This window comes from Oncorhynchus clarkii, chromosome 24, assembly GCF_045791955.1.
Source record: "Oncorhynchus clarkii lewisi isolate Uvic-CL-2024 chromosome 24, UVic_Ocla_1.0, whole genome shotgun sequence".
Lineage (NCBI taxonomy): Eukaryota > Metazoa > Chordata > Actinopteri > Salmoniformes > Salmonidae > Oncorhynchus > Oncorhynchus clarkii.
Genome location: NC_092170.1, coordinates 8739046 through 8758258, shown reverse-complemented (window position 1 = coordinate 8758258; position 19213 = coordinate 8739046). Strand labels below are relative to the sequence as shown.

The 19213-nt window shown below is 44.2% G+C and overlaps 1 protein-coding gene across 7 annotated transcripts in view; it reads right to left on the bottom strand.

The window, feature by feature from the left end:
* Positions 1–19213, bottom strand: part of LOC139383200 (ubiquitin carboxyl-terminal hydrolase 2-like) — a 31226-nt gene that overhangs the window by 10131 nt on the left and 1882 nt on the right. For 4 of the 7 annotated variants that reach the window (XM_071127654.1, XM_071127656.1, XM_071127653.1 and 1 more), the window contains exons 2-3: positions 18533–18650; positions 10650–11446 (exon numbers count right to left, since the gene is read on the bottom strand). In XM_071127654.1, coding sequence (XP_070983755.1) covers positions 10650–11402 — 753 coding nt within the window. In that variant the 5' untranslated portion in view covers positions 11403–11446; positions 18533–18650. The other 3 variants (XM_071127658.1, XM_071127657.1, XM_071127659.1) reach the window with 3 other exon arrangements.

Here is a 19213-nt window from a genome sequence, read left to right as displayed (position 1 = left end):
TTTAGCCTACTGCTAGATTGAATGCAATGCTATATTGCTGTCAATGCTGATGTGTAGAAGAACCCCTAGTGAGATCAAGCCTCCTAGATCCTTATTGATTAACAACACATATATTACTGTAACTAATACGCAGACAAGCATTCGATAGATCATCTTGGTGCCAATATATGCTATGTTGTTTTTACCTTGGCTTGATTAATGAGAAGTCCTACAAAGGTTGACACCAGCACCGAGCCAGACATGCTCGAGCTTTTCCGCCGCATCTCTTGCTTCAAGAACGGGAAAGCAGAGGCCGGGGGTTCTTCGGGTACGGTCACCGTGTATGACTGTCTTATGCTGGGCATGTTGACTGTCTGAGATAGTCGGCTATCGGTGTGTTCTGATGCTATGCCGGTATCAGGCAGATAGAGCCGGTGCGCTCTTGATTCACCGGGAGTTGCCGCTCGTTCTCCTGATTTCTATGTCGCAGGATCTTCCTGTGAAAGTGTAGCCTACGTTACGAATATATTCGTATTTTCGCTCGAGCTTGTTCGTTTCCTTTTTGCGGTTGTCATGAAAAACCGAGCCATTCATCTACACTCGATTTACAAGCGGTACATACCAGGCTGACACTCCTGATATCATGAAAAAACACATAAACAATACATTAATTCAATAGTTTTGTAATGAAAACAGACTGAGAAATGTCTTATTTTCTCCCACATGAATTCCATAAATCGAAGACCTCCAGTACACGCAAATCACAACACTTATCACTCGTGCGGTAATCAATCATAGGGCTGATTGAGCAGTAAATGTACACTACCTCTTCAATCTTTTTACAACCCGGACAGCCATAGGCCCGCCTCTTTTCGGCTTAATACTACAGACGTCAGCCGCTGCCACAAACCTCTCCGACGTCAAACACCGTCAGATTGGTCCGTTCACATTTCTACGAATTACTTGAAGGACTTACTTGAAGGTGCTTCCAAGGACACCGGTGGAACGTTCACTCCGGTTGTCCATACGCCAAGCAATGAGATACAACACATTCACTGTCCAATATGTTTCTCTTTTTTTAAAAGGGCTACTCAGTGTGAGACCCATTCATTTCAGCGCAGGACTACATTTCAGAGAGTTTGGGAGAGTAGGCTACTTACTACATGCTCATAATCTGTTCGGCTATTGGCCATGGCTGTACTACTCTTGTTGTAATAATACATCTATGCCTAGTTAGCTTCACAGAGGAATACAGTCACTGTGACCCCTACGACTCATCCCCTGCATAAGGTTTTCAGACCATTTGAAGGTCAAACATTGATGGCTAAATTTGGCTTACAGTATGTCTCTTCTGAGCGTTGTGGCAGATGGGGAGGAACATCAGAATCAACCATCAAGCCTTTTGTAAATTCCCAGTAAAGAAGAGCTCCTTCTCTGGAATGTGAACATTCTGCTGAAGGAGAATAGGGTAGACCTAACATATCTTAGCTACATTCAGTACCAAAGGTGAGAAGCACAAAAGGTGAGGTTTTACAACATGGCAAAACAGATTGTAGGCTAGAACATGTTTTCCTCATGCAACAAATAGGATTAATTGCCAAACCCTTGTCAATTTGCTGTCAATCAATAAAACTAAGTGCTGACTGCAGTTTACCCTCTGTAATAAACATTTAGCAGCATTAGCTCTGAACTCTCACCTATGAGAGACAAACATGTTTGCTTGTTTACAGGCTTCAACACTCAATCTTGTTGCTCACCCCTCTTGCTCAAAGTCTAAAAATACCCCGATTTATTAGGACTCAAAAAGTGAGTGGGAAAATACAGATGGCTTTATGCAGCTAAAATTCCATCGGTCCATTTCAATTTCACCACCTCTCTTAAAACCTAACAAATGACATTAGCCTTGGAAAAGTACAGAGTCCCCGACACGGCTAAATGTATTTGCAATGACGTTGCCTATTACATTTGAGGAGATCAGAATGACATTTCCCCATACCAGTCACACATAGAGCAGTGGTCTGCCAAGAAAGGGGATTGGTAAGCAGGAGACATTGTGACGCAGGCGTGAAAATGAATCGAGATCTAAACATCATCAGCCATTAACTAAAGTTAGCCTTGGTCAGAGTATGATAATGGCTACAGAAAGTAGCATAGGTCTAGTATGAACAGCAGACTGCTGCCTAGAGGCCCGCCCACCTATATTTAAATGTTGATAAAAAAAAATAAAAAGTAACCTTTATTTAACTAGGCAAGTCAGTTAAGAACAAATTCTTATTTTACAATGACGGCCTACAGCGGCCAAACCCGGACAACGCTGGGCCAATTGCGCTCTGTCCTATGGGACTCCCGATCACGGCCGGTTGTGATACAGCCTGGATATAGGCTGGATATAGGCTGGATATAGGCCTATATCCTGGATAAAATGTAACAACACTGGCTTAGATTATTCATGCTGCCACAGCTACTTCCTTAGCCGTTGGTCTTTAGAATCGTCTTCCTCCGTAATTGTGACGTGCTCCTGATCTAGAAGCAACGTGGCAGTAAATTCACAAGTCCTACCGAAAGCATCGCTGGCTGTGACGTGACTCCTGCTCAACTGAGCTAAATTGTACTAGACTAACCTAATGAAACGCCATGAGCATTGCGTCTATGACGCTTGCATGTTTCTGTAATTGTAATTGTATGTGTCGTCCACATCTAAATGCTCTTTATGGTGTCTAGATCTGTAAGTTGTTATGTCGGATATTTGTCTGAAACATTGTTCCCCCCCTACTACTGCTGCTGTTTGGTTTGGACCAGGTCTCTCTTGAAAAATGTATTTGATCTCAATGAGACTAACCTGGATAAATAAAGGTTCAATCAAATATGTATTTTTAGAACAAAACATCAAAATGTATTTGATCTCAATGAGACTAACCTGGATAAATAAAGGTTCAATCAAATATGTCTTTTTAGAACAAAACATCAAAATAGATTTGATCTCAATGAGACTAACCTGGATAAAGGTTCAGTGGAATATTTTAGTTTCATAACAAAACATCGATAGGGCAGAAAGTCACATGTGAGTCAAGAGTGGAGGTACATTGTTGTACTTACTGTTTCATTGAAGTGATGTGTAGGCTAAATGGTAAAGAGAGAGGGCAGTCCCCAGCTCAGTCTTGTGACCTAGCATGTGTACACAACAAACAGCCAAGGAACACATTCCATTATTTACCAGGCTGAGTGTGTGTGTGTGTGTGTGTGTGTGCGTGCGTGCGTGCGTGCGTAACAATCCCACCTTCAGGGGAGATGGAAGAAAACACAAAGCCTAAAGGATAGCAAACTACAAAATCCGACAAAGAAATCCATTTTTGTATTTTGACTTCTGAGCTAAAGACCTAGTTAGCTAGGCAAATCAATGAACATCTGCCAACCACATTTCCTAGATAAAGGGCATATCAAGGAGACTCATTTGTTCAAGCAAACGCCCAAATTGGTTAGCACAACCAAAAGGAAAGTAATCCCGTAGTTCAGCCTAAAGCTAGGCTAGGATACATTTCAAAGTTTTGAAACTCGGCTAAATGCAACAATCACTCAAGTACAGCACACAACGTTAATGAAAAGGACTTTGTGTTTCTGTTGATATTTAGGCTAATCATCATTCTGCGGGCACTGATTGTAACGGAACAGAGGAATAAGTTCTGAACGGTCATCGTTGCACTTAAAATCCCTTCATCACAAAAGGCCTGCTGTTCTCAGTGCCAACTAGAGTACAGATACAGTTTGGCAACGTACTGAACTGTTCAAATCCACTCCCCAATCAAATTCAGCAGGTCACCAGACTGGCGTTACATTTTCATCAAAGCGTTATACTACTGTAGGCGACTGAACAAGGTGGCAGACATGCAACAAACATACTGTTGATTCCGCTTGAATCTAGACATAGGATAAAGCAACCAAGAAACAAACGTCAGACACATTTCACCCACGTGTGAAAGGCTGGCATCACTGATGCAGAGTTGCGGACACATAATGGGATGCCTGGGGGGGGGGGTTGTATAACGGTTCTGAAAGTGTGTTTAATACCCGTTGTAATTACCCGGGCCACTAATTCAGCCACCCAAACAAAACCCCCCCTAGCCCTCTGAGGTAAAGAGAAAAAGGTTATAAAACACAGTAGGCCTATGTAACTAAAACGTAGCGCTAAGGGAGATAGCATAGCTTTTAGGCTACTTCTGTAACTGATCAAACCCTTTTGCACGGGGTGGGCCTACTTTGTAAATCACTTTTTTTTCTGAATTTAACTGATTCCATTGTAAAATCCCAGGTTTGTCCATCCCAGACTACAGCACAGTATAAAGACAGAACAGTAGGCTGTGCAATGAAGGCAGCACTACACAGCGCTATTATTACTGTGTCCAGGACTGTGCCAGCCAGCTCGTCCCGGGGTAAAGAGATAGGATGATGGAGTTGACTTTATTGCCAGGGCTACTTCTAGGGCCACTGCCACAAGGTCGTTTAGAGTTAGACGCCACCACACTAGTGAGTTGGCGTGGAACACGAGTTCATTTGGGTTCGGGAAAATAACGGAGCTATTTTTCTCAGTGCCACTTCTAATGTCGATGCCATTGTTCGTTGTAACTAGGAGCTGTGTATTGGGGTCGTATTCATTATACTCCAAATGGAAGAAAACTAACTGAATTAGGGAGGGAGTACCTGAACTTGACCGATAAGAAACACTCATTTTCGTTTCCCGTTGCAGAGCATTTTGCTACAGTGTGCCTTAATGAATACAACCCAGGGCACTGGGTAGTGTGCAACAGCTGGCAGCACTGAGCTTTGGGATTAAACCGTTTGCCTGGCCGTGCCTGGCTGGATGACCTAAAATGGCATGACGTGAGATCAGGATGGCGTCACAAAAGCCTTCGTTTAGACTAACTGGGCATTTCCTTCACAATGTTTTCCCATGGTTCGTCGGTCAGTCAGCTTTGTGATGATGAACACAAATCCTATGCAGTAGGCCTATGTGGATCGACTCCCAAGGACACGCAGTATAATAGGCACTGACGCCTATTTTACAATGCAGCTTGCTGGTCACAGGCAGTGACACCCAATCACATGTCATCCTACCCACCTCTGATTATCTTAATTAGGAACGGTTTCAGTCTAACACATGAAGTGTACCTTTGAATCAGTATCTGTGAAGGATCTCGTTGTTACTCTGATTCTGGACCCTGATCTCTCTTTTGACGAACGAATGAAAAATCTTTCAAGACCAGCTTTTTCCCCATCTTCGTAACGTTGCAAAAATCAGAAACTTTATCCCAAAAATGATGCAGAAAAACTAATCCACGCTTTTGCCACTTCAAGATTAGATTAACGCAATGCTCTACTCTCCAGCTACATGGATAAGGCGCCAAATAAACTTCAGCTAGTGCAAAACACGGCTGTTAGAATCATACAGTATTATTCCAGTGCTAGCCTCTCTGCCGTCTTCCTGTTAAGGCTAGGGCTGATTTCAAGGTTTGACTGTTAACCTACAAAGCATTGCATGGACTTGCTTGTACCGTATGCTACGGTCAATAAGATTCCTTATTGTTCCTAGAATTTCTAAGCAAACAGCTGGAGGCAGGGCTTTCTCCTTTAGAGCTCCTCTTTTATGGAATGGTCTGCCGATCCATGTGAGAGACTCAGTCTTTACTGAAGACTCATCTCATCTCTTCAGTAGGCCCGATGATTGAGTATAGTCTGGCTCAGGGGAGCGAAGGTGAATGGCAAGGCATTGTAGTGACGAACCACCCTACTCTCCATTGGGATTCTCTACCTCTGACCTTATTATGGGGGCGTGAGTCACTAGCTTGCTCGCGCTCTCCCATGCCATCCCTAGCAGAGTGCATCTCTTCATGCCAGGCCTTTCCCCGCTATACTCGACTCCCTTGGGTGGGTTGAGTTACTGACGTAACCGTCCTGTCCGGATTTGCGCTCCCTCAGGCTCATGCGGTGGGGGAGATCTTTGTGGGTTATACTCAGCCTTGTCTCAGGGTAGTAAGTAAACGGTCTGTTGATATCCCTTAAAGGGCGACTGCACTTGGTGATTTTGACTCTTTTTAGATGTGGTTCATTAAGAAATGCTGAATTCAAACGTGAGTTTGTTTCGGGGTGTGGTTTGATGTGTGTGTGTGTGTTCGCAGGTGGGAAGAGTTAACCAAATTATTTAGCCAATTAGCTTCAGCCGGCTGGTGTGCAACCGTGGCAAAGTTGGTTTGATTTTGGATAGTCTATCTCTGGGCTAGTTAGGGACCACCAATAAATTACACAACATAAATGAGACAATATTTTCAGATTGCACACCTTTTATTTTTTTCATTAAATGCTTTTAATATATGTATATGAATTTCTACAATTTATCATTGGTTTGAGGTTTTTAAGTCATTGAAATTTGGAGCTATTGGAATTTTAACATATTGTCCCATGTATATTGTGTAATTTACCAATGGTCCTAATTAGCCCCATAGGCTGCTGCAGTCCGAATTGATGATTACTTGTGTGCTGCCAGCTGAGGGTAGATGGGCGGGATTGAAACAAACACAACCTTAATTTACATTGTGATGCAGTCACGACCACAATTCTCACAAAACTCTGAAAATTATCCTATTTTCACTTTGTAGTCAATTTTGACAGTAGAATAAATGTTTCTGACTCACATTGATGCCACATAGGCTGTATTCTAAATGAGAAGTTGTTTTTTAGGGGCAGTTGCTCGTTAAGTGGTGTGGGGGCTGTGATTTGGCAAAGTGGGTGGGGTTATATCGGCATTTTTTGCCCCGTCCAGGGGTAACTTTGAACGGGGCTACGGTGTCCTCCGACCATTAGCACCCCTGTTTTCAATACTCTAGCACCTTCTTCCTTGCAAGGATAACGACACTGAGCCTTTTTCTAAAATGTTTTATGAGATTGAAAGAACACACTGGGAAGGATCTTAGACCATTCCTCCATACCTAATCTTTCCTGATCCTTGATGTCCTTCGTCAGCGTTTATGGACTGCCCTCTTCAATTCAAACCACAGGTTTTCAATGCAGTTCAAGTCCGGAAACTGAGACGGCCATTGCAAAACGTCGATTTTGTGGTCTATACATTTTTGTTGTTGTTGTGGAATTTGATGTGTGCTTGGGGTTATTGTCTTGCTGGAAGGTCCACTTGTGGCCAAGTTTCAGCCTCCTGACAGAGGCAACCAGGTTTTTGGCTAAAATGTCCTGGTACTGGGTAAAGTTCATGATGTTATTGACCTTAACAAGAGAAAAGGTCTTTAAAAAATACATTTGATTGATTGGTATCATTAGCTAGGTTTCCCTTTACTTGGCGACAGATTTTCATGTGAATATAAAACATTTTCCCACAAGAGACGTTTCCATCCAACTGTGCGTGATGATGTAGTGCACATGAAAATAACTTTTGCAGTTAAGATCTCATGTACTAAATAAAAAATGCATCGCATTTTCAACTCTACCGATGGTTTTGTCACAAAAACTGTTGCTTTATTTACTGGTCTTGGCACCTGCTCTCTAGCCAGGAGCTTGCAGATACAGTGTGGGTAGGCTAGCCTACATGACGATGAGATTATCACTGATAAGAGCGAGACCATTTGTATTTGTCAAACGGCAGCCAAGCATCAATCATCATGTCACCAGAATAAGACTCTCGATATTTACTGGAAAGAAGCATCATGCTCATCACCATTCACTTTCACCACCCTGTGAAGTTCTTCAAAAAAGTTCATCTGTAGCCTAATAAACTGCATGCTTTCCCAAATCGTAGTGGGAGGAACACACAACATGCCATCGCGTAACTCCAGGTTTACTTTGACATGGTGCTTATTATATCAATATTTGCGCATAAAGGTGTGTCCACTTTAATTTCTCGCATAATTAATTTTACCTGACAAAAAGGTCCCACCATGTCGGGAGAACAAATTGTTTATCGACAATTATGAAACTGTAGCGAAATGTCCTGTTTCCATCCGCACTGTCGTGACTTTTTCCATGCGTCAGGCAATTCATAAATGGAAACCTCGTTAAAGAAAGCAGCTACGCCAGTTGCCTTCTGGTGCTTGTGTCAAACACAACAGCTTGTTTATCAATGAGAGAGAGGTGAATAATCAGATGTCTTCGAGAGAAAAATCATGTCTTCCTAGAACGATCAATACCACAGTGTACTTGACCTACACAACCTCCTTTCTCCCACCCTGACCTTCCATCACTCAGCCTGGGAGAGAGCTGCTCTGATGAGAAGCTGCTGGTCCGACTGATTTCTCCGAGGCATGACCCAACACATTCCTCCAAACATGACTCCATTAAAACTCCTCCGGATCCATACCCGAGAACAAAGGCTTTCCTTGCACCACGTGGAGTGGATGAGCTGACAAACCGTTGTGACTCAGCCCACAGGGATGCCTGACAGTCGGGACGAAGATTCAACACAGATATTTATTGATGCTAACCTTTATTTAACCAGGAAAGACCATTGCGGTTAGAAACCTCTTTTTGCAAGAGTAAGATTGAGTTGAGCCCCTATCTCCTAAATCAACCCCCCCCCCCATAAAGCGCAATCACAGTTCTCAGACAAAGTTGGCACACATATTCCTTACTTCACCTGCTCTGGGCACCTGCCTACTCTCCTGTCATGGTAAGGGGATTTACTGTATAAACTCCCTGCTCTAAACCGGTCCGGGTGGAACATTATACGAATTAGGAAGGATAATTAAAATGACTTGATGAGAACATTCGAGCCCAGGGCTCAGGAAATTCTCTCGTGACATTAAGAGAAAAATCTCAACCTCTTGGCCCCAATAGGCAACCCAGTTCCAATGTTCCACGTACAGGAGAGGCATTCCCTCATTGACTGGTGACTGTTAATTACAGAGAACATTCCGTACCACTTGCGAGTGGCTTCGGTAATTCAGAGATGGTGGCAAGCAACGGTTAGCCTCGATGCATCCTTCACTGAAGAGTTTCATTACAGCACATCAACAGCCTCTTTGCCTGCCTGATGCTGATTGTGATAGATGTTGCGAAAGCAGCTTCACACCAACAACAAAACAGCCTTGTCAAAGAGATCGGCTTGCCCGGTTGTGAAACAAATGTCCTCCTACTTCTCCTTCCCACAGTGGTCAGTAATCAGGGCTAATCCAGTAAGTGGGTTCATTCACACTCCGCTCTCTAAGGACAGGGAGAGGAGGATAGCCAGGCCAGCCACTCCCCCAGATGTCATTACTCTCCATGCGTCACAGAGGGAACACAAGGAGTCTAGTCAACGGTACACCTGCCTCTCTGACAGTCAGTATGCAGGTTTCCACTGACCCAGGTTTATTCAACAAAAGCAATTTCGGGGGAAAAATATCCATTCCACAGGGGTGTATTTTTATTTTGTCTACCTTTCTTTATTTTCAACCAATTTCTCAGAAAAAAATGATGATTCCTGAATACTTTTGAAGGTACGCAGGGCATGTGATGTAATCATGTAACTAACTAATAAGCTCCGGTCCGCATTTCATTTTACATGCCTACTGTTTGCAAAATCGATTCATTCAACAACAAAAAATGTGTTTCTTTGCAGGGCAATGATTGTCCTGACTTTCAAGGCCTGAATTGCTTCGCCTTGTTTTTCTGGTTGCCTGGCAAGTTTCACCATTCAACTATTTCAGATATACAGGAGCGCCAGTTTCACTGTGACATGGACCATGGCAATACGTTGGCACATGAGAATTATTAGAATATGGCAAATATTTGTAAATGACTGCATTCTATCCATGCTGGCTTTCGCAGTCTACCTGAGACATGATAGGTGGGATGGCATACTGGCTGTCGCCAATTTATTAATGCTCAATTAGCCTAAAATGGGTAATTTGTGGTTGTTTGTGTGACATCATTACACAAGATAGTTAAATGGACACGCACCCTAGCAGGCAATTGTCGCATGTATTTTCTATGCCCACTTTCTAAATGTCAACAAAAGAAATCACTGGACAAGTTCATTGAAACATATATAGTGACACACAGACAGACGCACAGCCTCTTTGTCTAGCCTGGTCCCAGGGCCTTGCCAACCCATATGGTCATTGTCACATCAAACATGCAGGACCCATAGGAGTTGGCAATGCAGCACAAACAGATCTGGGACCAGGCTATAGCTACGGCCTCACTGAGGAACTTCCTGATTCATCATCATAGGGAGAAAATAAATTGCATTTCTGAGGACCTTATGGGAGCTATGGCAACTTATGGGAGCTATTTACAATCTTCATACAGGGGCATGGAGATTTCTTTAAGCATGTTGTCTCTGTAAGATGAATTTCCTTTTTTATGGAAAATAGACCTAATATAGATAGCTGACATGGCTGCATTTTATACATCAATACTGTATGAATGAATGAATACTGAAACAACGGTTTAAGACCTACTTTATACTGTGCAGTGAGTGACAGTGTTCCCATCATATGCGCCTATTGTTGCCCTAAGCCAGTGAGTGACTGTGTTCCTCAACACAGGACCTTAGTACTGTACAGTAACAGTGCAGAGCAGCTGTACTGACCATGAGCCCCCCCACATGGTGGCAGTCTGTCATGTCAGTGGCCTGAGATCTAAATCGGAGAACACAGCAAAACGTTAAGCAAACAGAAGAACACTGGTCTTACCGGGGAGTCCCTGGTGGGGGAGCTGGGTCGTCCGTTGCTGCTGTCGCTCCTCTCGTAGGAGGAGGTGAAGCGGCTACCACCACCGCTCTTCAGGCTGCTGCTGCTTAAGGCCTCCTGCGTGGCGCTGTGGGACAGGCCATAGCTGGAGCTCTGCAGGCTGCTGTTGTAGGAGTCGGCCACATCGCTGGCCCTGCTCCGGTAACCCCTCAGGGCGCTCGAGGAGGAGGAGGAGGAAGGGGACGTGGGCTCGTTGAGGCCCAGTGACGACAGGTCCCGCGTCAGGTCACTCTGGCTTGACGACCTCCGGCGGCTGAGGGAGATGCTGGAGGCGCCAGGCGACGAGGAGAGGTAGCTGGAGCGGCTGGGCGTGGTGGACGAGGAGTAGCTGCTGTAGCCAGTGTAACCGGAGCCGCCGCTCAGGCCCGACGAGCCATAGGTCTTCACCGGGGTGCGGCTCAGGCTCTCGCTGCGCCGGCTGCTGCTGCTCAGGAGGTCAGTGCGGGGGATGGGCCGGCCCCGGTCGAGCTCCAAGGAGGTGCTGTAGTTGCGGGCGCGGCTGGCGGCGCTGCTCAGGTAGCTGGAGGAGGAGTAGCCCGAGGAGGAGGCAGCGTTGCTCCTGTAGGAGGGCAGCCTGTCCCGGTCGGAGGTGTAGGAGCTGAGGGAGGATGGCGTCAGGGAGGAGCCATAGGAACTATAGGTACTGGTATAGGAGGAGCCGGTGTAGCGCTTGGCGGTGGTGGAGACGCGAGACATGCTGGATTCTCAGCCACGGGTGATGCGGTGGAAGACCGCATCGACTGCAAGACAAGAGAGAGAGCAGAAATCAGTGTGTTTCTGTCTTCAGACTGTGAGCCGGAACAACTTGATTTCCAAAAATGAAAACTTATTTAGCAACATTTGAATCTTTATAAGCACTAAATGAAATGGTATATTTTATATCAGATCGGCTCCATCTCCAGTTTTATGGGTTAGTCTCATCTGATCACGAAACAGCTAGGATGCCATAGGTCACTAGGTCAAAGTCCAACTCTTAACATATAGGTGCACTATTTATCAACAGGCTGAATATAGAATGGCTCATTGCTCGAGACTGAGGTTTTACTCGTGTACAGGATGCAGATATTCGACAAGCAACGGCATGTGACCCTCCTTGGAACACATTACACAATATCAGCTGTGTCATCAGTATTCAAACTGAAGTAGCACACTGAAACACTGCTCACGCAACCAACTGGAAAGTCATGCTTGGTAATGTGATGTACTGTCGTAGCGATGGGTTGCAGAGCACAACGTTGTGGCCGGCTGAACGCACCCCTGGGCATCCTGTAACGGGAGAGTCCCCGTCAACGAAGCACCGAATGTTTCTGGTGGCACAGTCTGTTCCCGAGGAGAGACAGGGCTCTTGTTCACAAGGCAGTGCAGCATCTGAATAAATAAAAGTATCTGGTGTTGTCGATCCGTGTTGGGTTCAGTGGGGGAGGCTCCTGTTTCTTTAATCTCTCTCTCTTTCTCTCTCTCTTTCTCTCTCTCTCTCTCTCTCTCTCCTCCTCTCTCTCTCTCATTCCAGGCCACAGGGGCATCAATAATTCAGCATATGGATCTGGAGAAGGCAGAGCACTGAAGTCAGGCAAAGACATACAGCTCTGTGCAGCTAGCTAAACCCAGCCAGGCTGCTCAGGCTCTGGAGCACTACTGCTAGATTAAGTTTAGCAAGGCCATGCCCAACCTAGCCTTGCTTAGGCTCTCACCAAAACCCCACAGTGGATATGTGGGTATAACTGGCCTACCATTTCGCCATGTATCCTGCGCAAAGATGGCTGGACTGTAGAAGGAACACCGCTGTAAACATGGGCCAGTACCTCAAGTCTGCCTCACTATTGTTTTGTTCATCTCTTTTCTTCCTCCCCGCCGTCTCTAAATAAAACAGCAGTACTATGACAAAGCCTAGGTCCCGGACTAGGTTGACATACTGTACCTTGTTTGTGGTTCTCTGTTCTCCCTGGGATTCATGTTGGAAAGTCAACCTCTCATCGTGTGTTGTTGAAATAGGCAACACTGATCTAACGGATGTCCACGTGAGCAGACCTGGCATGTGGCGACAGGCCGCCTACAGGAGGGTCAGAATCCACTTTGGCCACGTAGAAATGTCTTCAAATACAAAGAGAGCGGAGGGTAACAAACACAGAGCACTACCTCCACCACACGACCAAATAACTTGCACTGCAAGGCAAATCTGGACATGTCTATTTGAATAATAACCAGAGAGAGAGTGATTGTACTTGTGACCCCTGGCAACTACTTCCACACATTCCTAATTGCCCTCCGTATTAACATACACAACATCATTTAGGCTACTGCAGGTGTCTCGTCCAATAAATGAGGGCCCTGACTGAGGCAAGTTCAGGCGTGCCTGGCGGCCACTTGAAAAGAGAGTCGCAAACAACATCCATCCATGGGGAGTACAGCCTAAATGGGCACGGGATTTGTAAGATGACGGCAGCATAGCACTATTACGTTCTTCACTTCTGAAACCAGAAAACACACAAATCTGCTGGTTGCCCTGCATCTCAGCATCCCCAAAGGCTCTACTAAACGGTGGTTTCCATGACTACACGGCAACTAGCATCATTTGACCGCCACACAATCTGTGTCAAAGCAGGTGTTGCACTGATCCCATTGACTTCCTGATTCCCTTGCCCTGCAGTAATATAAGGTCCATCTAGCTATAGCCTAGGGCCCAGTAGATGAGCACACAGAAAGGGCGGATTGCCTTTTCAATCTATAGGCCTAATCCAAGTTTACTCCCCAAAGACGATATACAGTGCCTTGCGAAAGTAGTTCGGCCCCCTTGAACTTTGCGACCTTTTGCCACATTTCAGGCTTCAAACATAAAGATTTAAAACTGTATTTTTTTGTGAAGAATCAACAACAAGTGGGACACAATCATGAAGTGGAATGACATTTATTGGATATTTCAAACTTTTTTAACAAATCAAAAACTGAAAAATTGGGCGTGCAAAATTATTCAGCCCCCTTAAGTTAATACTTTGTAGCGCCACCTTTTGCTGCGATTACAGCTGTAAGTCGCTTGGGGTATGTCTCTATCAGTTTTGCACATTGAGAGACTGAATTTTTTTCTCATTCCTCCTTGCAAAACAGCTCGAGCTCAGTGAGGTTGGATGGAAAGCATTTGTGAACAGCAGTTTTCAGTTCTTTCCACAGATTCTCGATTGGATTCAGGTCTGGACTTTGACTTGGCCATTCTAACAGCTGGATATGTTTATTTTTGAACCATTCCATTGTAGATTTTGCTTTATGTTTTGGATCATTGTCTTGTTGGAAGACAAATCTCCGTCCCAGTCTCAGGTCTTTTGCAGACTCCATCAGGTTTTCTTCCAGAATGGTCCTGTATTTGGCTCCATCCATCTTCCCATCAATTTTAACCATCTTCCCTGTCCCTGCTGAAGAAAAGCAGGCCCAAACCATGATGCTGCCACCACCATGTTTGACAGTGGGGATGGTGTGTTCAGCTGTGTTGCTTTTACGCCAAACATAACGTTTTGCATTGTTGCCAAAAAGTTCAATTTTGGTTTCATCTGACCAGAGCACCTTCTTCCACATGTTTGGTGTGTCTCCCAGGTGGCTTGTGGCAAACGTTAAACTACACTTTTTATGGATATCTTTAAGAAATGGCTTTCTTCTTGCCACTCTTCCATAAAGGCCAGATTTGTGCAATATACGACTGATTGTTGTCCTATGGACAGAGTCTCCCACCTCAGCTGTAGATCTCTGCAGTTCATCCAGAGTGATCATGGGTCTCTTGGCTGCATCTCTGATCAGTCTTCTCCTTGTATGAGCTGAAAGTTTAGAGGGACGGCCAGGTCTTGGTAGATTTGCAGTGGTCTGATACTCCTTCCATTTCAATATTATCGCTTGCACAGTGCTCCTTGGGATGTTTAAAGCTTGGGAAATCTTTTTGTATCCAAATCCGGCTTTAAACTTCTTCACAACAGTATCTCGGACCTGCCTGGTGTGTTCCTTGTTCTTCATGATGCTCTCTGCGCTTTTAACGGACCTCTGAGACTATCACAGTGCAGGTGCATTTATACAGAGACTTGATTACACACAGGCGGATTGTATTTATCATCATTAGTCATTTAGGTCAACATTGGATCATTCAGAGATCCTCACTGAACTTCTGGAGAGAGTTTGCTGCACTGAAAGTAAAGGGGCTGAATAATTTTGCACGCCCAATTTTTCAGTTTTTGATTTGTTAAAAAAGTTTGAAATATCCAATAAATGTTGTTCCACTTCATGATTGTGTCCCACTTGTTGTTGATTCTTCACAAAAAAATACAGTTTTATATGTTTATGTTTGAAGCCTGAAATGTGGCAAAAGGTCGCAAAGTTCAAGGGGGCCGAATACTTTCGCAAGGCACTGTATTCCTGTTACCATCATTACCTGGAAAATCCAGTGATTCCCAAGCAGGTGTAGGCTATATAATTGAATAGGGCCTACACCCTGAAACCTCACACTGAGCCACTCTTTCACACATTCGGTCCATCCCTACTTCTCCCACTGATGACAGTGTAACTGTGTTATTCTGATCTCTCAGCCTAACAGGGGTTATAGAATGTGTGACGACGCAGGAACGCTCTGTTACACCCAGCGTGACATTGCATGTTAGAATGTCAGATCAGCGTGGACTCTCTGTGGAGTGCTGGGAGGGGAGGCAGGTGAAAAGTGTTGTGCTAACGCAAATTGTGGGTTCTGTGGACAGGGCGGTACCTAGCACTGCCTACCGCAGGTCTGTAGAGGGTTTCAAAATGCTCATGCTCTCATAGCGAAGTAGATCGCCTGACACTTTCAAAACAGTCACAAGGCCTGCACCTCAACTGAAACAAGTGAAAAAAGTCCAGTAGCCGAGTCTGACAGAGAGGGATCAAGACAGGCCACCATAACAGGACAGTGTGGCACAGTAACTCAAACAAGCTAGCTAGCTAGCAATATAATGCTCCTCACCTACTAGCCTATATTATTATCTACCTTAGCTATGGCACGTCACCGATATAGATACTGAAAGTCTACCGTGTGTTTTTCTACCTCCTAAAATGCACAATCCCTGTGAATCTGTGCCATAACAACATATAATCATATATAAACTCATCATATATTTTCGGCAAACTTAACATGTGTAAATATTTGTATGAACATAACAAGATTCAACAACTGAGACATAAACTGAACAAGTTCCACAGACATGTGACTAACATAAATTATATAATGTGTCCCTGAACAAAGGGGGGTGGGGGGGGTTAAAAATCTAAAGTAACCAGCTGCATTAAGTACTGCAGTGCATCTCCTCCTCATGGACTGCACCAGATTTGCCAGTTCTTGCTGTGAGATGTTACCCCACTCTTCCACCAACCTGCAAGTTCCCGGACATTTCTGGGGGGGGTGGCCCTAGCCCTCACCCTCCGATCCAACAGGTCCCATAACTGCTCAATGGGATTGAGCTCTTCGTTGGCCATGGCAGAACACTGACATCCCTGTCTTGCAGGAAATCACGCACAGAACGTGCAGTACGGCCCCATTTCTTCAGGGACACATTATATCATTTCTGTCTGTGGAACTTGTTCAGTTTATGTCTCAGTTGTTGAATCTTGTTATGTTCATACAAATACCTACACATGTTAAATTTGCTGAAAATAAACGCAGTTGACAGTGAGAGGACGTTTCTTTTTTTGCTGAGTTCATATAAGGTCACCAAATTCTCATAGGAATACTGTTAGAAATCAGTGCACGTAATGTACCTTGTTGGTTGGATCTTAGGGGGAGCTATATTTACCTTGAAATGTGAGCAGATAAAGAGACTCGTGTCTGTGAGGGCTGCACTGACGCCAAAGCCCTAACTCGGCCCAACGGCAATCGCACCAAACTGTCCATGCCAGCCGAGTCTACATCAGAACGCAATGCACAAAAAAAACTACGTTGATTCAACGTACAATTGCAAGGCAACCAGCTGCAATAGGATTGTGAGTTTGCTCAACATTTGGGCATATAGCTTGAACCAACAGACATTCCGAATTTGAATTGTAGGTACATTTTAGCTTGAGCAAACATACAATTCAACATAATATCCAACAATTGGAGCTTTTAATCACCTGCATTTAGAATGACTGCCAGGGTAGGGAAGACTGATTATTGAGACTACCTAAGTCAAATTACTGACAGATTCAATTTGTTTATATATAAATGTATGATATTTATGTTTGTGTTGCATAATATTATTCAACCAATCAATGTACATGCAAAAATACAGGTATTGAAATAAACAATTCTGAAAAGCAACCTGCAATAGAGCATGATGGGAAATATGATAATGATGGTTATGGCTTTGAGTGATTTTGAGAAAACATACATTTGTAATTTTACTCAACAAGCTTGTTCAAATTCAGCTCACTTCAAGCTGAGTTTGTTGATTCAAAGTACAATTGTAAGGCAACCAGTTGCAATAGCATTGTGAGTTTGCTAAACATTTGGGCATATAGCCAAGCTGAACCAACATACCTTCCAAAGATGAATTTGTAATTTGACTCAACAAGTTTTTATACATTGACCTCACTGTGAGCAAACTTTCACACATTAGCTCCATTTCCTGTCCTTCGGAAGTCTACCCAACTCACAGAATAATGCTGATTGAGCAAATTGGTTAAGTTGGCTTTTTTACAGTGTACCATACGCTTGTAAAGATTCTACTCTGATATCAGCTGAGAGATAGGCCTATTTAGTTATATCAACCTTTTCTTCTGTTTGTACCTCAGATGAGAGCATTAGCTAAAAGTGACCCACCAAAAGGGCAATATATGTGCGTGATTGATGCTCCAATCTCTGCTGTAAGTGAATTCATTCCTTATTCATTTATTCATTGGCCTAAAGATTAGCTCAATTAGACATCATTACTATTTTAAACACCATCAATCTGTGCTCTGTGCCACTGTGTAAAATGTTGTTCTGTACTGAATACTTATGGGAAAAGAGTCAACTCAAACGTTGTGTCTCCTTTAAAGCGGTAATCAGCAGTAGAAACAATAACAAAGTGTCTTCGCCACCCCTGTTTTGACAAAAAGCTGAGAAGTGGGGTTGGTTCATAGACAAAGCTATGGATGCAAGGTGCGACCACCAATAATATCAAAATGATAGTTTTAACCATGTTTTGGGGCTATATACTATTTGTTTACATTTAATTTGTTTACAAACAAGCTTATATTTGGGGTCCTGATGAGGTACGACAGTTGAACTAAGCTCATGAGGCATTTAAGTTATATTCTTCACCATCCCGAGTGGCGCAGAGGTCTAGGCACTGCCTCGCAGTGCTTGAGACGTCACTACAGACCCGGGTTCGATCCCAGGCTGTGTCACAGCCAGGTGACCCCTTGGCCTGTGCACAATTGGTCTGCGTCGTCCGGGTTAGGGGAGCGTTTGGCTACCCGAGATTTCCTTGTCCCATCACGCTCTAGCAGCTATAGCAGCTTCCGGGTTAAGCGAGCAGTACGTCAAGAAGCAGTGTGGCTTGGCAGGCTTGTGTTTCGGAGGTTGAGAGCCATGTGTCCTTCTCCTCTCCTGAGTCCGTAAGGGAGTTGCAGCGATGGGACAAAGTTGCAGCGAATAACAATCATTGTTATAAGTAAAAAAATGGATGGCTACATCCATTTTTTTACTTACAACTGCCTTGTGAGCCACTGCATCCTTTGAACATGTTTTCAGTACCAATGTACTCAGTACCATCAATGTACTCAGTACCATCAGTCCTTAAGAAAGTATTGCCTTTCATCGCATTTGTGAGATGCATGCTGATTGCTGACAGCGCGTGTATGATTACCTGCTGTGTATAGAGCGGTGTCTCTCAGTCCCCGCAGGCAGCGATAGAGTGGAGCCTGCTCATCCTAATGTACCTCACAGACACATTCACAGTCACAGGGACTTCTCACTGATCAGACCTGTGGGGAGACAGAGACACAATCCAATGAGAGACACACATCACATAGCCATGCGGACATTACCTGGGCGAAAATGACTAAGGTAATGGATTTGCAGTCTAGCTAATGTGGACTTTGTTGGATACCACTGCATTGAGGCTAGCAGTTCGATATTGAGCCATTAGAACATGAATTTTAGAACATTACTGATTTGATAATGTCCAATTACCCTCGTCAATATACACAGAATTCAATGAATTGCATTAAAACAACACTGCTCTATGACTGCTTTATGGGAGGAGCAAAACATCCCATAACAAAACAATCTACCGGAAGCCTAAAGTAGCCTAGGCCACATCTCATGCCTCCTCATCAACTGCATCACTTGACAGGCACAGAAATAGGTCCAAGTGATCTTTCACCACAGGCCTCCAGTCAACAAGTTCTCAGTATTTTAGGTTCAGCTATAATACAAAAAAAAATGCATAATGACTGTAGACTATTCTTCAGTGCTTGTTGTCAAATCCACAAAAATGATCTTCCTTGAAAATATGGTTTCAGGAAAAAAGATTTGGCCTTCCTAT